General features: G+C 38.4%; 1 protein-coding gene across 1 annotated transcript in view; it reads left to right on the forward strand.

Moving 5' to 3' along the window:
- Positions 1-16,851, forward strand: part of LOC114554064 (metabotropic glutamate receptor 4) — a 141,956-nt gene that overhangs the window by 113,654 nt on the left and 11,451 nt on the right. Inside the window, exon 9 of the mRNA XM_028575640.1 lies at positions 11,501-11,747. Within this exon, the coding sequence (XP_028431441.1) occupies positions 11,501-11,747 (247 nt within the window). The remainder of the gene's footprint in view (positions 1-11,500; positions 11,748-16,851) is intronic.

Below are 16,851 nucleotides of genomic sequence, written 5' to 3' on the forward strand. Positions count from 1 at the left end.
TTATTATTATTATTAGCAAAGTGCAATTCTTTTTGTCATAATGCTTTTTTTCTAACTCATGGCAATACTTCAAAGGTTTTAGAAATCTTCACAGCTAGACAAAAGCTTCTTTAATACCAAATCTATTTGGTTTCTTTTTTATTTATGCAATATTTATTTATATATTTATATATCTTATTGGTTTGTTCACAAGAATGTTTTGAAAAATTATTGCAGACGTGCAGGTGCAGATACACAAATATATATATATATATATATATATATATATATATATATATATATATATATATATATATATATATACACACACATATACATATATACATATACATATATACACACATTATGCAGCAGTGGTGGAAAGTAATTAAGTGCCTCTACTCATATACAGTAATTAAGTAAAAATGTTAAGGTACTTGTATTTTCTATTTTGGGCTTCTTTATTCTTCAACTTCACTACATAGATTGAGATAAAATTACTCCATTGCATATATCTGACATCTATAGTTACTGCTTTGCAGAATAAAATTTGCATATAAAACATATGATTAACACCTTTTTGGCTTGTGACTAGGGCTGCACGATATCAGGAAAATATGCAATAAAGTTGTTGAATGTCGTGATAACGATATTACTTGCGATAAATAAATAGATAGCAAAGTGTCTGTGGTTAGTTCACAGGTGAAGGGAAGATAACGTTGTCCGAGCCGAGCCGGTTACAAACTCAAGGTTCAGTTGTGAACAACACGCTAATGTGCAGACGGATTCTGTGTTTTTAGCTGAGTAAGACCAGATAATATTTGATTAAAACAGATCAGTGATGCTGTTTTGCCAATGTTGTCCATTAAAATTTGCTAGAAGTGATGTAATATAGCGTGTGACGTCATGAGAGGCTACACAGCTGTCAGCGGGGTGGCTCAAGTAGTGCAAGGAGACGAGGTTCAAATAATAACAAGGAATTTATTAAAGTTCTTGGAAGTCAATGAAAACATAACAGAATGCAGACATCTTGTTGCTCTTTAAGGGCCAACACTTCAGGGATGTCTCTTCAGCATCTTGAAATCATAATTCTCTCCCTCAGAAAAATAAACAGTTTTTCTCAGCCTTACGGTAGTCCAGGCTGCAGCTAGTGGCCAAGCCAGCTGCAAGTCCTTCCAAATGTCTCTCACGTATTTCCACAGGTGAACACTTCCAACGGTGAGTCTTTTCCACAGATAAATCTCTCCAACTCTTTATATTCCTCATGGCAATAGTAGCACAGCGCTCTCGTCCTCCTGGGAGCCCAGCTTGGAGACCGTGTCTCCCCACCACACACAGACCTCTCTAAGTGTGTGTCTATCCCTTAAAGGAACACGCAGACTTATTGTGAATTTATCTTATTCACCGTAACCCCCAGAGTTAGACAAGTCGATACATACCCTTCTCATCTCCGTGCGTGCTGTAATGCTGTCTGACGGCTCCAGCGCCATCAGCCCATCACAGAACATGCAGGTGAATGGTTCCAGTAATCCTACTGCTCCGAATAAGTGACAAAATAACGCCAACATGTTCCTATTTACATGTTGTGATTTATAGAGTCACAGCGTGTACAAAAAACAACGTAACATGAGACACAGCCGTCTTCTAACCGTAAACAAACCAGGAACTATATTCTTAGGTGGAAGAATATAGTACTTGGGCGGAGTGATATGCTCGCAGCAAGCCTGTCTGAGAATATAGTTCCCAGTTTGTTTACTGTTAGAAGATGGCTGTGTCTCATGTTACCTTGTTTTTTGTACACGCTGTGACTATACAAATCACAACATGTAAATAGGAACATGTTGGCGTTATTTTGTCACTTTTGTCACAATTCGGAGCAGTAGGCTAGTTGGAACCAGTTACCTGCAGGATCTATGCTAGGCTAAGCTAATGCTGGAACCGTCAGGCAGCGTTACAGCACGCACGGAGATGAGAAGGGTATGTATCAACTTGTCTTACTCTGGGGGTTACGGTGAATAAGCTAAATTCCCAATAAGTTGGCGTGTTCCTTTAAAAACCCTTCAGCTCATTAGCTCCTGATTTGTCACAGCTGTGTGGGAACATTGGCCACAGAGGGGTGGAGTTCCCGATTATACCAGCGGATAGAGCCATAGCTGTCTGTGCTTGCAGCCATCTCAGGGGGATGTAACGTCCGTCCAGGACACAGCCTCTCGTGACGTCACAAGCGTTTTAGGTGGAGTGAGCACTGCACCGGACTCTGTTTGAAAAGTAGCCTTTTAAATGCTACATTGCTTGTAAAGAAATAATGGGAGTAACAGGCGAACCAGCTTTAAAAGTGACATATTCAACATCAACTCTTAACGTTATAAGTACTTCTTCCACTACTGCACATTAGTCAACTTTTTTAAAACTACAGTTCAGCAATGTTTACATCTGTACCTTAGTCCCACACAGACCGCCAATGTTAAATTTTGTATTAAATATTCCAGTGCCTTTATTCAGGGTGCGATTTGCTGGGGGGGATGCGTGGTATTTCCCCCTTTCTGTTCTACATGTCCCTGCCTCTGCTCAATTATTTTTATTCCCAGTGGGGACTCAAAATTATCAATGTTACTTCACCAATAGTCTAGACCAGGGGTCTTCAACGTTATTTAAGCCGAGGACCCCTTACCTGAAAGAGAGACGGAGCAGGGACCCCCAACTACATATATTGTATAAAATTAAGTTGCATAATAAAACTGGGCCTACAATGACATGTAGGGAGGCCTAAAGCCTTTATACATACTTTTTAATGGTACAATAACTAAATTCTGTAATAAATGCACGCAAGCTTGTGACTTACATGTATGTGATGGCTGTATGACACAAACACACTCAGACTTGTATCCCCGTGTCAAATCAATTTGCCTGACCTCGTGAACCGTGGACCTGGACCACATCCAGTAGGAGCATTGGGAGGCTACAGGTCAAGAGGGATACAAAGGGGGCATGAAAATCGAGGCTGGGTGTTCAGTGGAGACAGTCTGGGTACGAAGCCAAAGGGGTACAACAATGACAGTAGAAATGTGTAGATCCAGTTAAAAGAGGTCTTTTGGCAGTGTAACAAAAGGGGCTCAGTGGCTACAAGAGAGGACAGTGGTGAGGGAAAAACCTCATACTGGCATGTTCACTATCAGCGGTGCCAGCATGTCAGACGACAGATGCAACAAATTAATCCTTACCTCCTTCCCTCTGGAATTTAACAAAACAATGCATCAAAACACTGGCCTAGAAAACTGGCTGTGATAGTTGCTTTTGTGGAAAAACGTTCTTGAGAGAGTGTGTGCATTGTGTCACTCTCAGCGTCCCAAAAATAATTTCTATAGTTTACAGCATTGCAGAAAATCTGCATATGACTGCAGACAAATGAATTACATTAATTATGCAGTATGTGACCAGCAGTACAATGACATATTTTCATATGCTGCATGATGTGTGACCACCACAAAGTCCCAACTACTGTGAATGTGCACATTGGCCTTCTCTTACCCCATAAATCACCTGCTGTTAACAGTAAAACTGAGCAGCTACACGCTGAAAACAATAAGAGACCAGCTGAGCTCAACACATACTGCTTGTTATATGTTAGATTTTACACTGAAATATAGTCAGGAAAATGTACTGAAATGTCAACTATCATCACCGCACACAGTAAAGAAAATAAAGCTCAAGTTCAAAGTGTAGGCTACGTTATTTTTTAATGTGACTGTTGCACATCTTAAGTCCCATGACAACAGCAGCCAGGGATATCAGCGAGTTCTTTGTTTAATCATTCCATCTCCTCTCTCTCTGAAGATGAAAGAGAATTATACAATCACGGAGAGTGAAAAGCTTTTTTGGAGGATGAGGTAATCCATTAGCTAGCATGGCTTTGAATAGTAAAATAGAAGTGAAGTCCTACTTTCTGTTTCTTCTTCTTCTATACCTCAGATTAATTTAATTTACAAACCCTGAAAAATTTCCCTCACCCAGCTTTAATATAAGGCACTCAAAATGATATTACTCACTCATCACTAATTATTTTCTGTAGAAAACAGTACACACAATGTCTGGAAGATAGTTCCATTTTTATCATTTGGAAAACTTCTACCATTGCCCTGAGCGTCGTTAAGGTAAGACATGAAATGGAAGACAAAATTGAAATCTTGCTTCAGGGAAATGTCCTACATTTTTTTTCTTTCCTCATTTGAGAGAGAATAATCATATTTAACATATAACCAAAGGGGCTTTTGAGTGTTGAGTCGTAAAACCTTAATTTATCTCACACTCCAATATGGTTTAGTCAGACCATGCAATTACTGTTATTGTGGACTGTCCTCCCAAGAACACAGACAGCATCAAGTACCCAAAAACAACATGTGTTTATGTTCAAGAAAGCAAAGGAGTAAATTATAGAGACTGCTGTTTATTACTTCCCATTTCTTTTAACCATGACCACGATTGCTACCTAAACTTAACCGTTTACTATTGTATACCCTTCTCATCTCCGTGCGTGCTGTAACGCTGTCTGACGGTTCCAGCATTAGCTTAGCCTAGCACAGATCCTGCAGGTAACTGGTTCCAACTAGCCTACTGCTCCGAATTGTGACAAAAGTGACAAAATAACACCAACATGTTCCTATTTACATGTTGTGATTTGTATAGTCACAGCGTGTACAAAAAACAACGTAACATGAGACACAGCCATCTTCTAACAGTAAACAAACTGGGAACTATATTCTCAGACAGGCTTGCTGCGAGCATATCACTCCGCCCAAGTACTATATTCTTCCACCTGAGAATATAGTTCCCGGTTTGTTTTTGTACACGCTGTCACTCCACAAATCACAACATAAGAAATAGGAACATGTTGGCGTTATTTTGTCACTTATTCGGAGCAGTAGGATTACTGGAACAATTCACCTGCATGTTGTGTGCTGGCCTGATGCCGCTGGAGCCGTCAGGCAGCGTTACGCACGGAGATGAGAAGGGTATGTATCGACTTGTCTAACTCTGGGGGTTACGGTGAGTAAGCTAAATTCCCAATAAATCGGCGTGTTCCTTTAAAATTTTGAGATACTTGTATCATATTTGAGTATTTTCATTTTATGGTGGCCTACTTCATACTTCTACTCCACTACATTGATTTTAAAGCTTTTGTTACTAGTTGCTTTGCAAATTTAGATGATTACTACAAAATATAAACTCAACTAATGCATTTTGATATGTTATTATAGGTTAATATATAAGCGCTGGAAAGTAATTACAAATAAGTAACTAAAATGAGCCCCACCTTAACCAGCTGCAACATAAATGCATCAATAATTATAATCCCGTAATATAATATACATTGTTCTCAAATGGGCCATTCTGTATAATGGGTACTTTTACTTTCAGTACTGTATGTATATTATAATCATCATCATTATATGATGCTAATGCTGTACTTTTACTTGAGTAAGATTTAGAATGTAGGACCTTTACTTGAATATTTTTGCACTATAGTATTGCTTCTTTTACTTAAACATAATATCTGAGTCATTCTTCCACTACTTGATAGTGATTTGTTTTTCAGCTGTGATTTGTAACGGTTTTGGAAGGCACAGACAAATAATGCCGTCCTGGGGATAGAGGCATTAGATCAGAAGACACTTATTAAATTTAGAGGACTAAAGTATCCTATAAAGTAGCCAGCCAAAAAAGTGTTTATAAAATAAACCTGTGACTGATTCTCTGAGCTGTTACATAAACAATGCGCTTTTTTAAGGAATTAACATGTCAAAGCAAACACACCTCATAATCATCTTACTGTAAATGACAGGCTACACAAAGCTTCACAGCCCACGTTCACACGTCTTTCAGAGCAATTAAATGCTCCACTTCCTCCGGGTCCTGATTTACCTTATCGAGCCGCCTATGTGCTGTGCTCATCCCCACTTTACAGCAGGCCTCTGCCTCAGCATTACAAGCACAGTCATTTATTTGTCATCTGGTGCCAGGATAAACTTAACAAATACCATAGGAGGCTATCATTCAGACAGGGACATCTGGTCTATCTACGGAGCGTGATCACCAAGCTTTATGCTAGCTTCAGAAATAGAAGTGACACCTGCTTACCTGGAGAAATGGTCTAAATCAGTGGCTGCCTCAAAGACAGGACGCAGGAGGAGAGGCGTCCAACAATGGCATGCATGGGAATGAGGCTTCAGCACAATAGGCTCAGTTCAAATTCAATCAGCCCACACAAAGAGGTCCTGCCATTACAATGCATGAATGGACTGATTAATTGACTGGTGTTGTTTATTTCTCTATGAAGTCTCCATCACACTATTGGCACCGTCAACTCGAGGACAAAAAACTGCTGTTAGTGCACTAGTCAGACAGAGAGTGGGAGTTGCAGTGAGTTCAACGAGACCAGATGTCAGGCAGGAGTGTTCTTCCCCTACTCTCTGTTAACACCTACCCTGGTCCCTTTCAATTTCTCTCTTTGTCTCTTTTCTGCACAAAGATAAACAGCATTATTCACAATAATGTCCCGGCAGGCACAATAACACATAATGAAGACTGATGCTACAGAGCAGAGGGATCTAAACATCTTGGACTTCAGAGAGCAGTTGTTGCGTTCATTAGGCCTACAGCACAGCAGCTCTCTGGGTCTTGGCTGTTGACCTCTGGGTGCTCCAATAATGGGTGAACAGGCCATGAAGCTAATTAAGGCCAAGAAATTGTAATCTTTATAAATGACACTCTCCCATGAAGCTATATTACTGTGTCCCCTAAGGCTTCTATTTGTTTATTAGCTTAATTAGAATACAATTATATTGAACTCTCATGCAGCAAGCCCCTCTGCTGAACATTTCCATAGCATGCTGAGAAATAAGACAGTAGCTTAATGTAGAATGGGAGTTATTCTGTTCAAATGCATTTGGTATAGTTTGCCAACTCGTCGTTGTTGGTTATGAGGCCGACAGCTGTGGTGTCGTCAGCAAACTTTAAACAGTAATGGGCTCAGTACACATCCCTGTGGTGATCCCGTGCTTACTGTGGTTGTTTTAGATGTTACGTTACCTACCCTGACTGTTTGCCATCTCTCTGTCAAAAAGTCCATGATCCATCTGCACATGCCAGGATCCACAAGAAGCAACAACAACTTTTCAATGAGCTGTTGTGGCAATATTGGTTTAAAGCCGAGCTGAAGTAAATTAGCAGGATCTTGGCATAGGTGTTCTTATGTTCCAGATGAGTCAGAATAAAGTGAAGCAGGATGGAGATGGCATCCTCCGTAGGATTGAAATGGGTTCAGATTGGTTGGGAGGCATGACGTGATGTGATTCATGACAAGCCATTCAAAGCATTTCATGACCATTGTTGTCAAGGCTACAGGGCGGCAGTCATTCATGGAGGCTGGATTTGGTATCTTGGGCAGAGGTATAATGGTGGTGCTTTTAAAACAGATAGGCACTCTGGCTTGGCTGAGCGAGATATTGAATATATTTCTGAAGACTTTCTTCAGCTGTTCTGCATATTCCTTTAGCACACGGCCTGGAATCTGATCCGGACCTGCACCTGTTGTAGAAGATCCTCTTCATGCTGTCAGCAGTCAGCTGCGGGGCCTGGTTGGTAGGTGGCAGTCCCCACCTTTGTGCCACTCTGTTGTCAGCAACCTCAAACCGTAAGAAAAAGGTGTTGAGGTTATGGGTCCATTGCTCATGCAGTTGGCTTTTAGCCTGTAGCTGTTTGGAATCCCTGCCATAAGCGCCTTGTGTCCTTTGTGTCACTGAAATGACTGGACAGTTTTTTCCTATACACTCTTTTAGCCTCTAATTCCCCTAATTCCTCCTTTGAGATTGTTCCTTGCTATATTGTATACCTCACTATCCCCAGATCTAAATGCGGCATCACGAAGCCTCAGCAAGGAGAGAACCTCCCTTGTTAGCCAGGGCTTATTGGTGGGACGCAGCTTAACAGATTTAATCACAGTCACATTATCAATGCACTTGTTTATGAATCCCAGCACAGTCTGTGTCTATTCCTCTAGGTCTACACAGTCCCCAGATGTGGCAGCCTCCTTGAAGATGCTCCTCTGTGTACATTCAAAGCAGCCCTGTAAAGATGGAATAGCCTCCTGCTGCCACACTCTAATGTCTTTCACTACTACTGGCTCTTGTCTCACTCTCGGTCTTAATGCAGGCCTTAGCAGAATAGTCAAGTGGTCGGAGCTACCAATGTGAGGCAAGGGGGCTGCAGTGTATGCATTTTTCATGTTGGAATACAAATTATCCAGTGTGTTGTCCAGTACTAGTCATTAATGCAGCCATACACTGCTTCTCCTCTGTTATGTTTTGCCTCAGGCAAGATCTGCTGATGGTAAAGTGATGATATGTGTGTGAGATATAAAGCAACCTGATTTTATGAGCTATGTTCTGTGCATGCTCAGGCACTGCAATCAGGAGGAAACAAATGAATGGATTGAATACAGGAATTGGTCTGACACTGAAAACAGGAGTCCATTGGTAAGATGCTCCATGAAGCAGTACAGTTTAAGGTTGCTGTGTCTCTTAATCCAGTGGCACCCTGGTGCTGTCGGATGAAATACCAGACCGAAATATACTGATTTCAAATAAGCGCTGGGTAACCATTCTTTTTGGTGGAATCATAGTGACATTGTGGTCAAATTGTGATTCTAGACTAGACTGGTAAATTAGCGGGGTTGATATATCAGCCAAAATTAGCTTATAGTTATGTTGTATCGCCGCTTATCTCAGCTGATAAATTACTATGAATTGCAGTACAGAAATGCCAAATATTCATTTGAGATATTCATTTAGAAACAGTGTCGCCGTTACTTATATATAAAAAATAATGAAGGAATATCAACCAATCATCTGATTTTTGTAAATATCAATTCTGGCATCAACCTCCAGTATTAATTTGTCTCTAATTGTGCTATTGTTTAACATTTATCTGTCATCCAAACCTATATTTTAAAGCACATTATAGTTCAAAACTAACCATTTTTTTATTTACATGTGAAGAGTTTAATCTCTTCTAATGTGTAACAGTTCATTGCATTAAACATTAATTTGATTATTTTATGTGATGTTTTATAATTCTGTCTTGATACTTTTTTTATACCCTTGATCCTGAATTAACAATATTAAATTTTAACTAAAACAAGTAGTTAATTAATAGTCGAGTCAAATGACAGAAATTAATCAACAACTATTATTTGTAATAAAAGGGTCTTTTATATAATTGTAAATTCAGTATCTTTGAGTTTTGGACTGATGGTCGGACAAAATGTATTTCTTTGTTTTATTGACAAAATAATTTGCAGATTAATTGACGATGAAGTAGCCGTTGGTTGCAGCCTGTACTTTTTTATAGTTGGAATGGCAAATACACTTAACCAAATTTGGCATACATTTTGTTATACTGTGAGTATTTTTGTTTTAATACCTCCATAATTATTTCAGCTCCATCCTCGATCTCTATTTCAAATTATGGTTAATTAACTCCAATATTTTCTTGATTTTTCACTATTTTACAGTATATACTAAGTGACCGCAAGAATGGCTTTTATTCTTGGTTGAAAGGCAGCAGAGCATTTCTTTCTGTTTATGTAAGTAACAGCTTGGGTTCAGCAGTCCCTCCCTGAGGCAACAGTGAACCGAGCCCAGAGTAGTTCACTGGATAACCCTCCCTACAGCTGGGAGGGGACCACTGCAGCTGTCCCTCCATCATACAGCCCCCCATTCTTCCATTCTTCTCTCCAGCCAGCAGTCCCACATGGTACCAGGACTGGCTGAGATGAGATGCAGCCAGTCTGGAGGGAAAGCACTGTGGAGAGTCACAAATAATAAACAACAAACAAGATATTCAAGCAGAGGTCACATCTGGGGAGTTAAATGTTACTCTGCTTTGATGGAAAAACCAGCAGGGACCTACTGGGGGAGTCACTCAGTGAGTCAAAAGGAACAGATACTACTCTGAAGGCAGGATCATATAACAATATTTATAGTTTAAGGTACAGTCTCTGAATGAGAGCATTTTTTAGTTGCCTTTTTTCTTATGGCGCCAGAAAAAAATGTTAATCTTGATCTGCTAAACACACATTAAGATAATATATTAGAATATTTCAGTCAGCCGTGGTTTAATTATAGTTGTAAATCTGCTCCCATGGTAGCCTAAGAACAATAACACACCTTCCGCCTGAGGCAGAGTGAGAACCTAAAGTGGGGGGGAAAATTGTCTGATAGTTTATATTGTTTCCCCTAGATCCAGACCAGATGCTGGAAAATCAGGCTTCAGAGCAGGATTTTGTGGCTTAGTGATCAAATGTGCATCATGGGTGGCAATTTTGTTAATTTTATGTACAGAAATTTGCAAGCAAGTGAGACTACCTACATTGAAACAATTTCCAAACTTGGATCGATATTGTGCTGTTTACTGGAAGGCAGTAAAGTGAAGCGCATTCACCTGCATGGTAAAGCCAAATAATTCATATTTTCGTATAAGTTTGATTGTTGAGATGATGATGATGATGCAGACAGCCAGCAGTTCCTGCTTACATTAGACTAAATATACTGTAACGTTGTATTGTAGTCCTCTTAGTCCTTATATTAAAACGTTACTCCAAAAATGGAACACATGACAGGAAGTAGAACATCAAACATTATACAACCAGATATCTTTGACACAGACATTACAGAACCAGATATATTTGACTGTACCTGCACCCTCATGTGCAGGTACAGTCAACTTGAAAGTTTCTCTTATAGAAAATGCTATAATGTTTGGATACATTGAAGTCTGCAGTATATCATTAAAATGTAACTTCTATAACACAACCCTCAAGTCAATTCCTTGCAGATGGCCAGTCAAGCTGTCACTACATAATATGATGTATAGAAATCAAATTACACAAGATTTCCTACATCTTTAATGCTTCCCTGAAGATGACTCATTCATTTGTTGCAGCTTTGCAAACAATTAAAATGTAATGAGTGAGAATGATACCTGTTTCCCTCCCCCATGATTCAGAGGATTTCACCATGTGTAAAATGTTCACGCCCTTGTTTCTTTTTTATGGGCCTGCCTGTTATGAGTCAGAATAGGATCCAATCGACTGCTGTAATCAAGTGTGTGTTCAGGTTGATGTGATGGCCATATTAAAACTAGTATGGCAGAAAATTAAACAAACAAGGTGGCCTTGGCTGGTTCAGCACACGCACCGTAAAAGCAGATGAGATGCTGATTTAAAACAAGTTTTATAACATCACCTGCAGTAAATAGTTTTAAAGTCTCTATAGGACACAATAGAAACTACTTTCACAACAGCTTGGCTAACTAACGGGTCATTGGATGCTCTAATTAGAATGATACACAGCAGATGTCACTTGTATTGTACGGTACAGGTCTCTACCCATATAGCAATATCTGTGAAATCCAGTGCAAATAAAAGGACTTAACTGTTTGTGTTTTGCATGTTTGTCTCTTACAGATGTACATTCAAACAACCACACTGACCATCTCTGTGAGCCTGAGCGCCTCAGTGTCCCTTGGGTTGCTATACATGCCAAAGGTCTACGTGGTTCTTTTCCACCCCGAGCAGAATGTGCCCAAGCGCACACGCAGCCTCAAGGCCGTGGTTACCGCTGCCACCATGTCCAACAAATTCAACCCCAAGGCCGGACTCAGACCCAACGGAGAAGCCAAGACCGAGCTGTGCGAAAGCCTCGAAACACAAAGTAAGTACACAAATGCTAATGTGGAAACCTTTGACACAGAACCCACTTTTCTCTGGCATGTTTTGTCCTTCCGTTTCTGTAAATCAAACAAATTGATGCAGAGAAATGAAGCAAAGTAAAAAATGATTACTTATTAACAGATGTGTGGCATGTTATTTAACACTTCATTGAATCCTGTAAAAAAAATTTATGGGGAGCGGGGTATTGTTTGTGAGTCAGAATGAAGCATTGCAGGATTCTTAGTTATGTGTGTGTGTGTGTGTGGGGGGGGGGGTCATAAAAGAATGGATTACAGTTGTCAACATAGAACAAATTCTGCAGTTCAATAATACAACTACAATTCTACCTCAGTAAAACCTCAAAATATGGCAAGTGAAACATTGATTATTTTTTCTCCATTGTCATTTTCTTTTCATCAGTATTTCATTGAATTTAGTGGCTACACGTGAAATCTGACATCACATGCTAAAAAGGTACCTTCCTCCTTTGACTTCTGCTCCCTCTGTTTGCACGCCTAGTATTGAAACAATTAGTTGATTAATTGAGTAGTCAGTTTATTTGACCAACAATCAAAACCCATGACAAAGAAAAGCAACAAATCCTCACATTTAATATAAGCAGCATAAACAAGCTGCCTGTGTGTATGCTTGAATGACTAAAACAATGAATCGTTTATCAAAATGGTAACCCTTTAAATTAGTGTCAATCAACTAATCAATTAGTTGGCTAATCGCGTCAGCTGTAGTTGTAGTTTAATGTAAATAAAGAGAACATTTCTATGGTCCAATTTTGCATTGCTAGAAAATTAATAATATTCTATATATTCTAATATTCTTAAATACAAGGCTGTAGAAACATCCAAACATGGAAAAGAAGAGAATTGTATTGCAAGTCAGATAAATGACTTCATCTCAATACCACTAAAAATAACCCTAAACAACTTCAGCTACCTAAGCCATTCATGAGGCCAAACATTAGCCAGGTCCAACTACCCAGATGTAAAAATTTAGACCGTTTAACTGTTTTATATTCATCTAAATGTAATATCTGAGTTTTAGACAAAACACTCAATTTCAAGACCTTGGGCTCTGGGAAAATGTGATGGGCATTTTTTTTTTATTGTGTAGTGACATGCTATACTGTAGATGGAACAATTAATTTAAATAATCAATTAAATCATTCATTATGAGTTCAACACATTGTAAATAATCAAATATCTAACTCTCATTTTTGAAGTAGCTGAATCTCTCCACGTCTGTCTCCTCCTGATCTCAATACCAATACAAGTGCTTGGTGCTACTGTAGAAGTGACACGCCAGTAAAGTAAATAATGACTTCAGCAATTGAGTCAGCAGAAATTACTCATGTGACGTCCAAAACGCTCTTCCTCGGCTCGCCTAGGGCAGGAAAAGGTTTAAATCGGTCATATCTGTCAACGGAGATGCATTCCCTCCATCTGGTCTGTATTAACAAACAAAAATCAAGCCTATTGTCACAGATTTTAAAGTTGTGTTTACTTCTTACTTTTCAACAGTAGTGAGAAATGTTTCTCTTCTTAGGAGAATAAAAGAGCTGACATTGTAGTTACCGTTTACACAGAAAACAGAAATCAATATAAACTGTATGACAATGCACCGTAGTAACAATGGCACACTGTGGTGAGGCCCATCAGAATTCCTATATGTAAATACACAGTGCAACATTAATTCCTATATTGCTTTAAGTGTCTGTGGAGGGGTAATAGGGCCTTTTGTTACAATAAGTGGCGAAAAGGCAAAAGCACAGAATTGATAGCCAGCAGCAATTTATCCTGATGGGGTTACCGTTACAGGGGCTGTACAGTGCATGGCTATTTGAATAAGCACCATTTGTCATTGTCATCGCCACTGTGGATATATGGCTTGATGAAATTGAAAAATTCCTGTCTGGGCCAGCTCCTACAATTGCTAAGATCTGGTGGCGATATGTCAGGATTTATCTGCTCCAACTCAGCGAATCAGCTAACACGGTCTGGGAGAAAACTGGAAAGCTGACGGAAAATGAGGTGTGCTGGGTGGCATTTGGTTTTACTGAAACCCCCATCTGTTGTAGGTAATACAGGCATGTGTTGAGGGCAAAACTATAGCCATAGATTTGAGGATTTTTGGGGGAATTTGTGGCATTTATGTTTCACTGCAGCAGGGGGGTTAACCGCGGGGTATATAGGGATCCTGAACTTCAATGTAATACATTTAAAAAAAAAAATTTGAGACCCTTTACATACATTTATTGATATCATCGCTACTTCGAGTTTCAACACACTTTTAACTTAAATTTATTAAACAGTGGGAGTAAGATAGCTCAACAAAACAGTCTCAGTTTGTCCACACTCCTTGGACCACTGTATCAATGCAGTATACTTTGGATAGACAAAAACAAAGCACAAATGTCGTAAAAAGTCACAAAAGATGTCATAAAAAGTCATAATATGCCCTAAAACATTTCATAATGTATTATATCATATAAACAATATCATAAAAGTGATAGTATAGTATGTCATAAGAAATTATATTAAAGTGATGGTTCGGAGTAATTTCACCCTAGGGTCCTTTGCACCATGACCTAGAGCCAAACACCCCCCCAGAAGCTTTTTTCACCTGGGTCGAACATTGGGAGAGTTAGCGTAGAGTAGCGTTATCAGCTGAATAGCTTAGCGCAAGGGCTAATGGATCCAGTGATGTATCTCGTAAATGACCCCACTAATAATGCCCGAAATGATAACAAACTTCTACACTAGTACAAATAGTTTATTTACTCATAAAATGATGGATTGGAAAGTTTGTAAGTACACCAGAAGTGTATGTAAATAACACTTGCCTGCTGGCTTCTGCTCTCTGCTGTTGTTGTTGTTGCAGTTAGACGAGTGCTTAGGGCCGTCTACAAATTACAACACTGAAAAGAGATGCAACAAAAATCTTTATTAATTTAATGATTAACTAAGGTAGTGTCTCCAAACTTACCTCAATTATAACTTCTCCTGTTAGTTATACTACAGCACTTACTTTAAAAAAAAATGTATATCATATAAACAATATCATAAAAGTGATAATATAGTATGTCATAAGGAATTATATTAAGTCATAGTATGCCCTAAAACATTTCATAATGTATTATATCATATAAACAATATCATAAAAGTGATAGTATAGTATCATCAGTCATAAGAAATTATATTAAGTCATAGTATTGAATTCCAAAAACTCATGGCGAAAAATAATAATATGGCTAAAACAAAAAGTCATAGAATAGTATGTCATAAAAAAGTCCTATAAAAAGTGATAGCATAGTGTCATTAAAAGCCATGGAATAGTATGTCAGAAAAAGTCATAGTATAGTATGTCAAAAAAGTCATAGTATAGTATGTCAAAAACAGTCATAGTATAGTCTGTCACAAAAGTCAAAAAGTCATTGTATAATATGTTGAAAAAAGTCACAGTATAGTATGTTTAAAAATCATAAAAATAATAGTATAGTATGTTGAAAAAAGTCATAATATAGTATGTCAAAAAAGTCATAAAAAGTAATTGTATAGCGTGTTGAAAAAGTCGCAGTATAGTTTGTTGAAAAAATCATTAAAAGTCATAGTTTAGTGACCGGGACCTGTGACGATTTCCTGCATGTCTTCCCCCTCTCTCTCCGCTTTCTCACCTAGCTGTCCTATCAAATAAAGGCGGAAAAGCCCAAAAAGATAATCTTAAAAAAAAAGTCATAGTATTGTATGTAAAAAAAAAAAAAGTCATATTATAGTATGTAAAAAAAAAAGTCATATTATAGTATGTCAAAAAGTCATAATATAGTATGTTGAAAGAAGTCATAAAAAAGTCATAGTATAGTAGGGTGACCAGATGTCACCAGTTTCCGACTGGACCTGTCCCCGGAAATGTTCCCGGTTTTCACTGTGACTGACAGACCCGAAATTGGAATTAAATAGTTGTGCACCCTACAAACACAGGCTCAAGACAACCAGAGCAAGCCTCAGAGCTCAGAGATGTTCTAGAATGCCCATTTTACAATGCTAAAATTAATGTTTATTTACATGGAGTCTGGTGGGTTTAGCGAACGCAATTTTGCTGACTTTTTATGTTTTAAAAAAGGATCTTACTCTTTAACAGAAAGATCGACCTCCTTAGTGTTTCCTTTCCATAATGTTGTCAGACACTTCAGACACACTAATCTGAGCCTGTCAGCGGCAAAACGCACACTTTTATGAACGTAAATACAAGCTGGACAATTGACGTCTTATTAACTTACATTAGCTTGTTTCACCGTTGCCGACTGCAGCGATCTCGTTTAATACTGGACCAAAGGAAAATATTTCCTCAATAGCTTTAATTGTATCTGATACTCAATGAGCTGTTGCAGAAACAAGTCCAGCGTGAAGCAATAAAGCAAAAGCTGTCAGATAAATGTAGTGCAGTAAACATTACAACATTTCCCTCTGAGGTGTATGGAGTACAAGTATAAAGTAGTTCAGGCTACAGCACAAATATTTCCATCCATAGATAAGAATAATCAAGTCTAACCTCTGAATTTCTTTTCAAAATGCACCAGATTGATGCATTTAAACGTTAAAATAGACTAGACTATATCCTTACGGTGGAGCATGCCCATGGATCCCCTAGGGGGGCTTGTGCCCCAGGGCAGCTGTAGGTCTGGGGCAGTGTCCCCGTTTTAAGTTTTACAAAGATAAAAACATTACCTTTTTTGGAGGTTTGTATGCTTCTGAGCTGAAAATGTCCCACTGGATTTTGTCTCAGAAATCTGGTCACCTTATAGTATAGTATGTCAAAAAAAGTCATAGTATAGTATGTCGAAAAAAGTTATAAAAAGGTCATAGTATAGCATGTTGAAAAAGTCACAGTAGAGTATGTTGAAAAAAATAAAAAAGTCATAGTATAGTATGTTGAAAAACGTCATAGTATAGTATGTCGAAAAAAGTTATAAAAAGGTCATAGTATAGCATGTTGAAAAAGTCACAGTAGAGTATGTTGAAAAAAATAAAAAAGTCATAGTATAGTATGTCAAAAAAAGACAAAAAGTCATAGAATAGTATGGCGAAAAAAGT

This window comes from Perca flavescens, chromosome 4 (genome assembly GCF_004354835.1).
Source record: "Perca flavescens isolate YP-PL-M2 chromosome 4, PFLA_1.0, whole genome shotgun sequence".
NCBI lineage: Eukaryota > Metazoa > Chordata > Actinopteri > Perciformes > Percidae > Perca > Perca flavescens.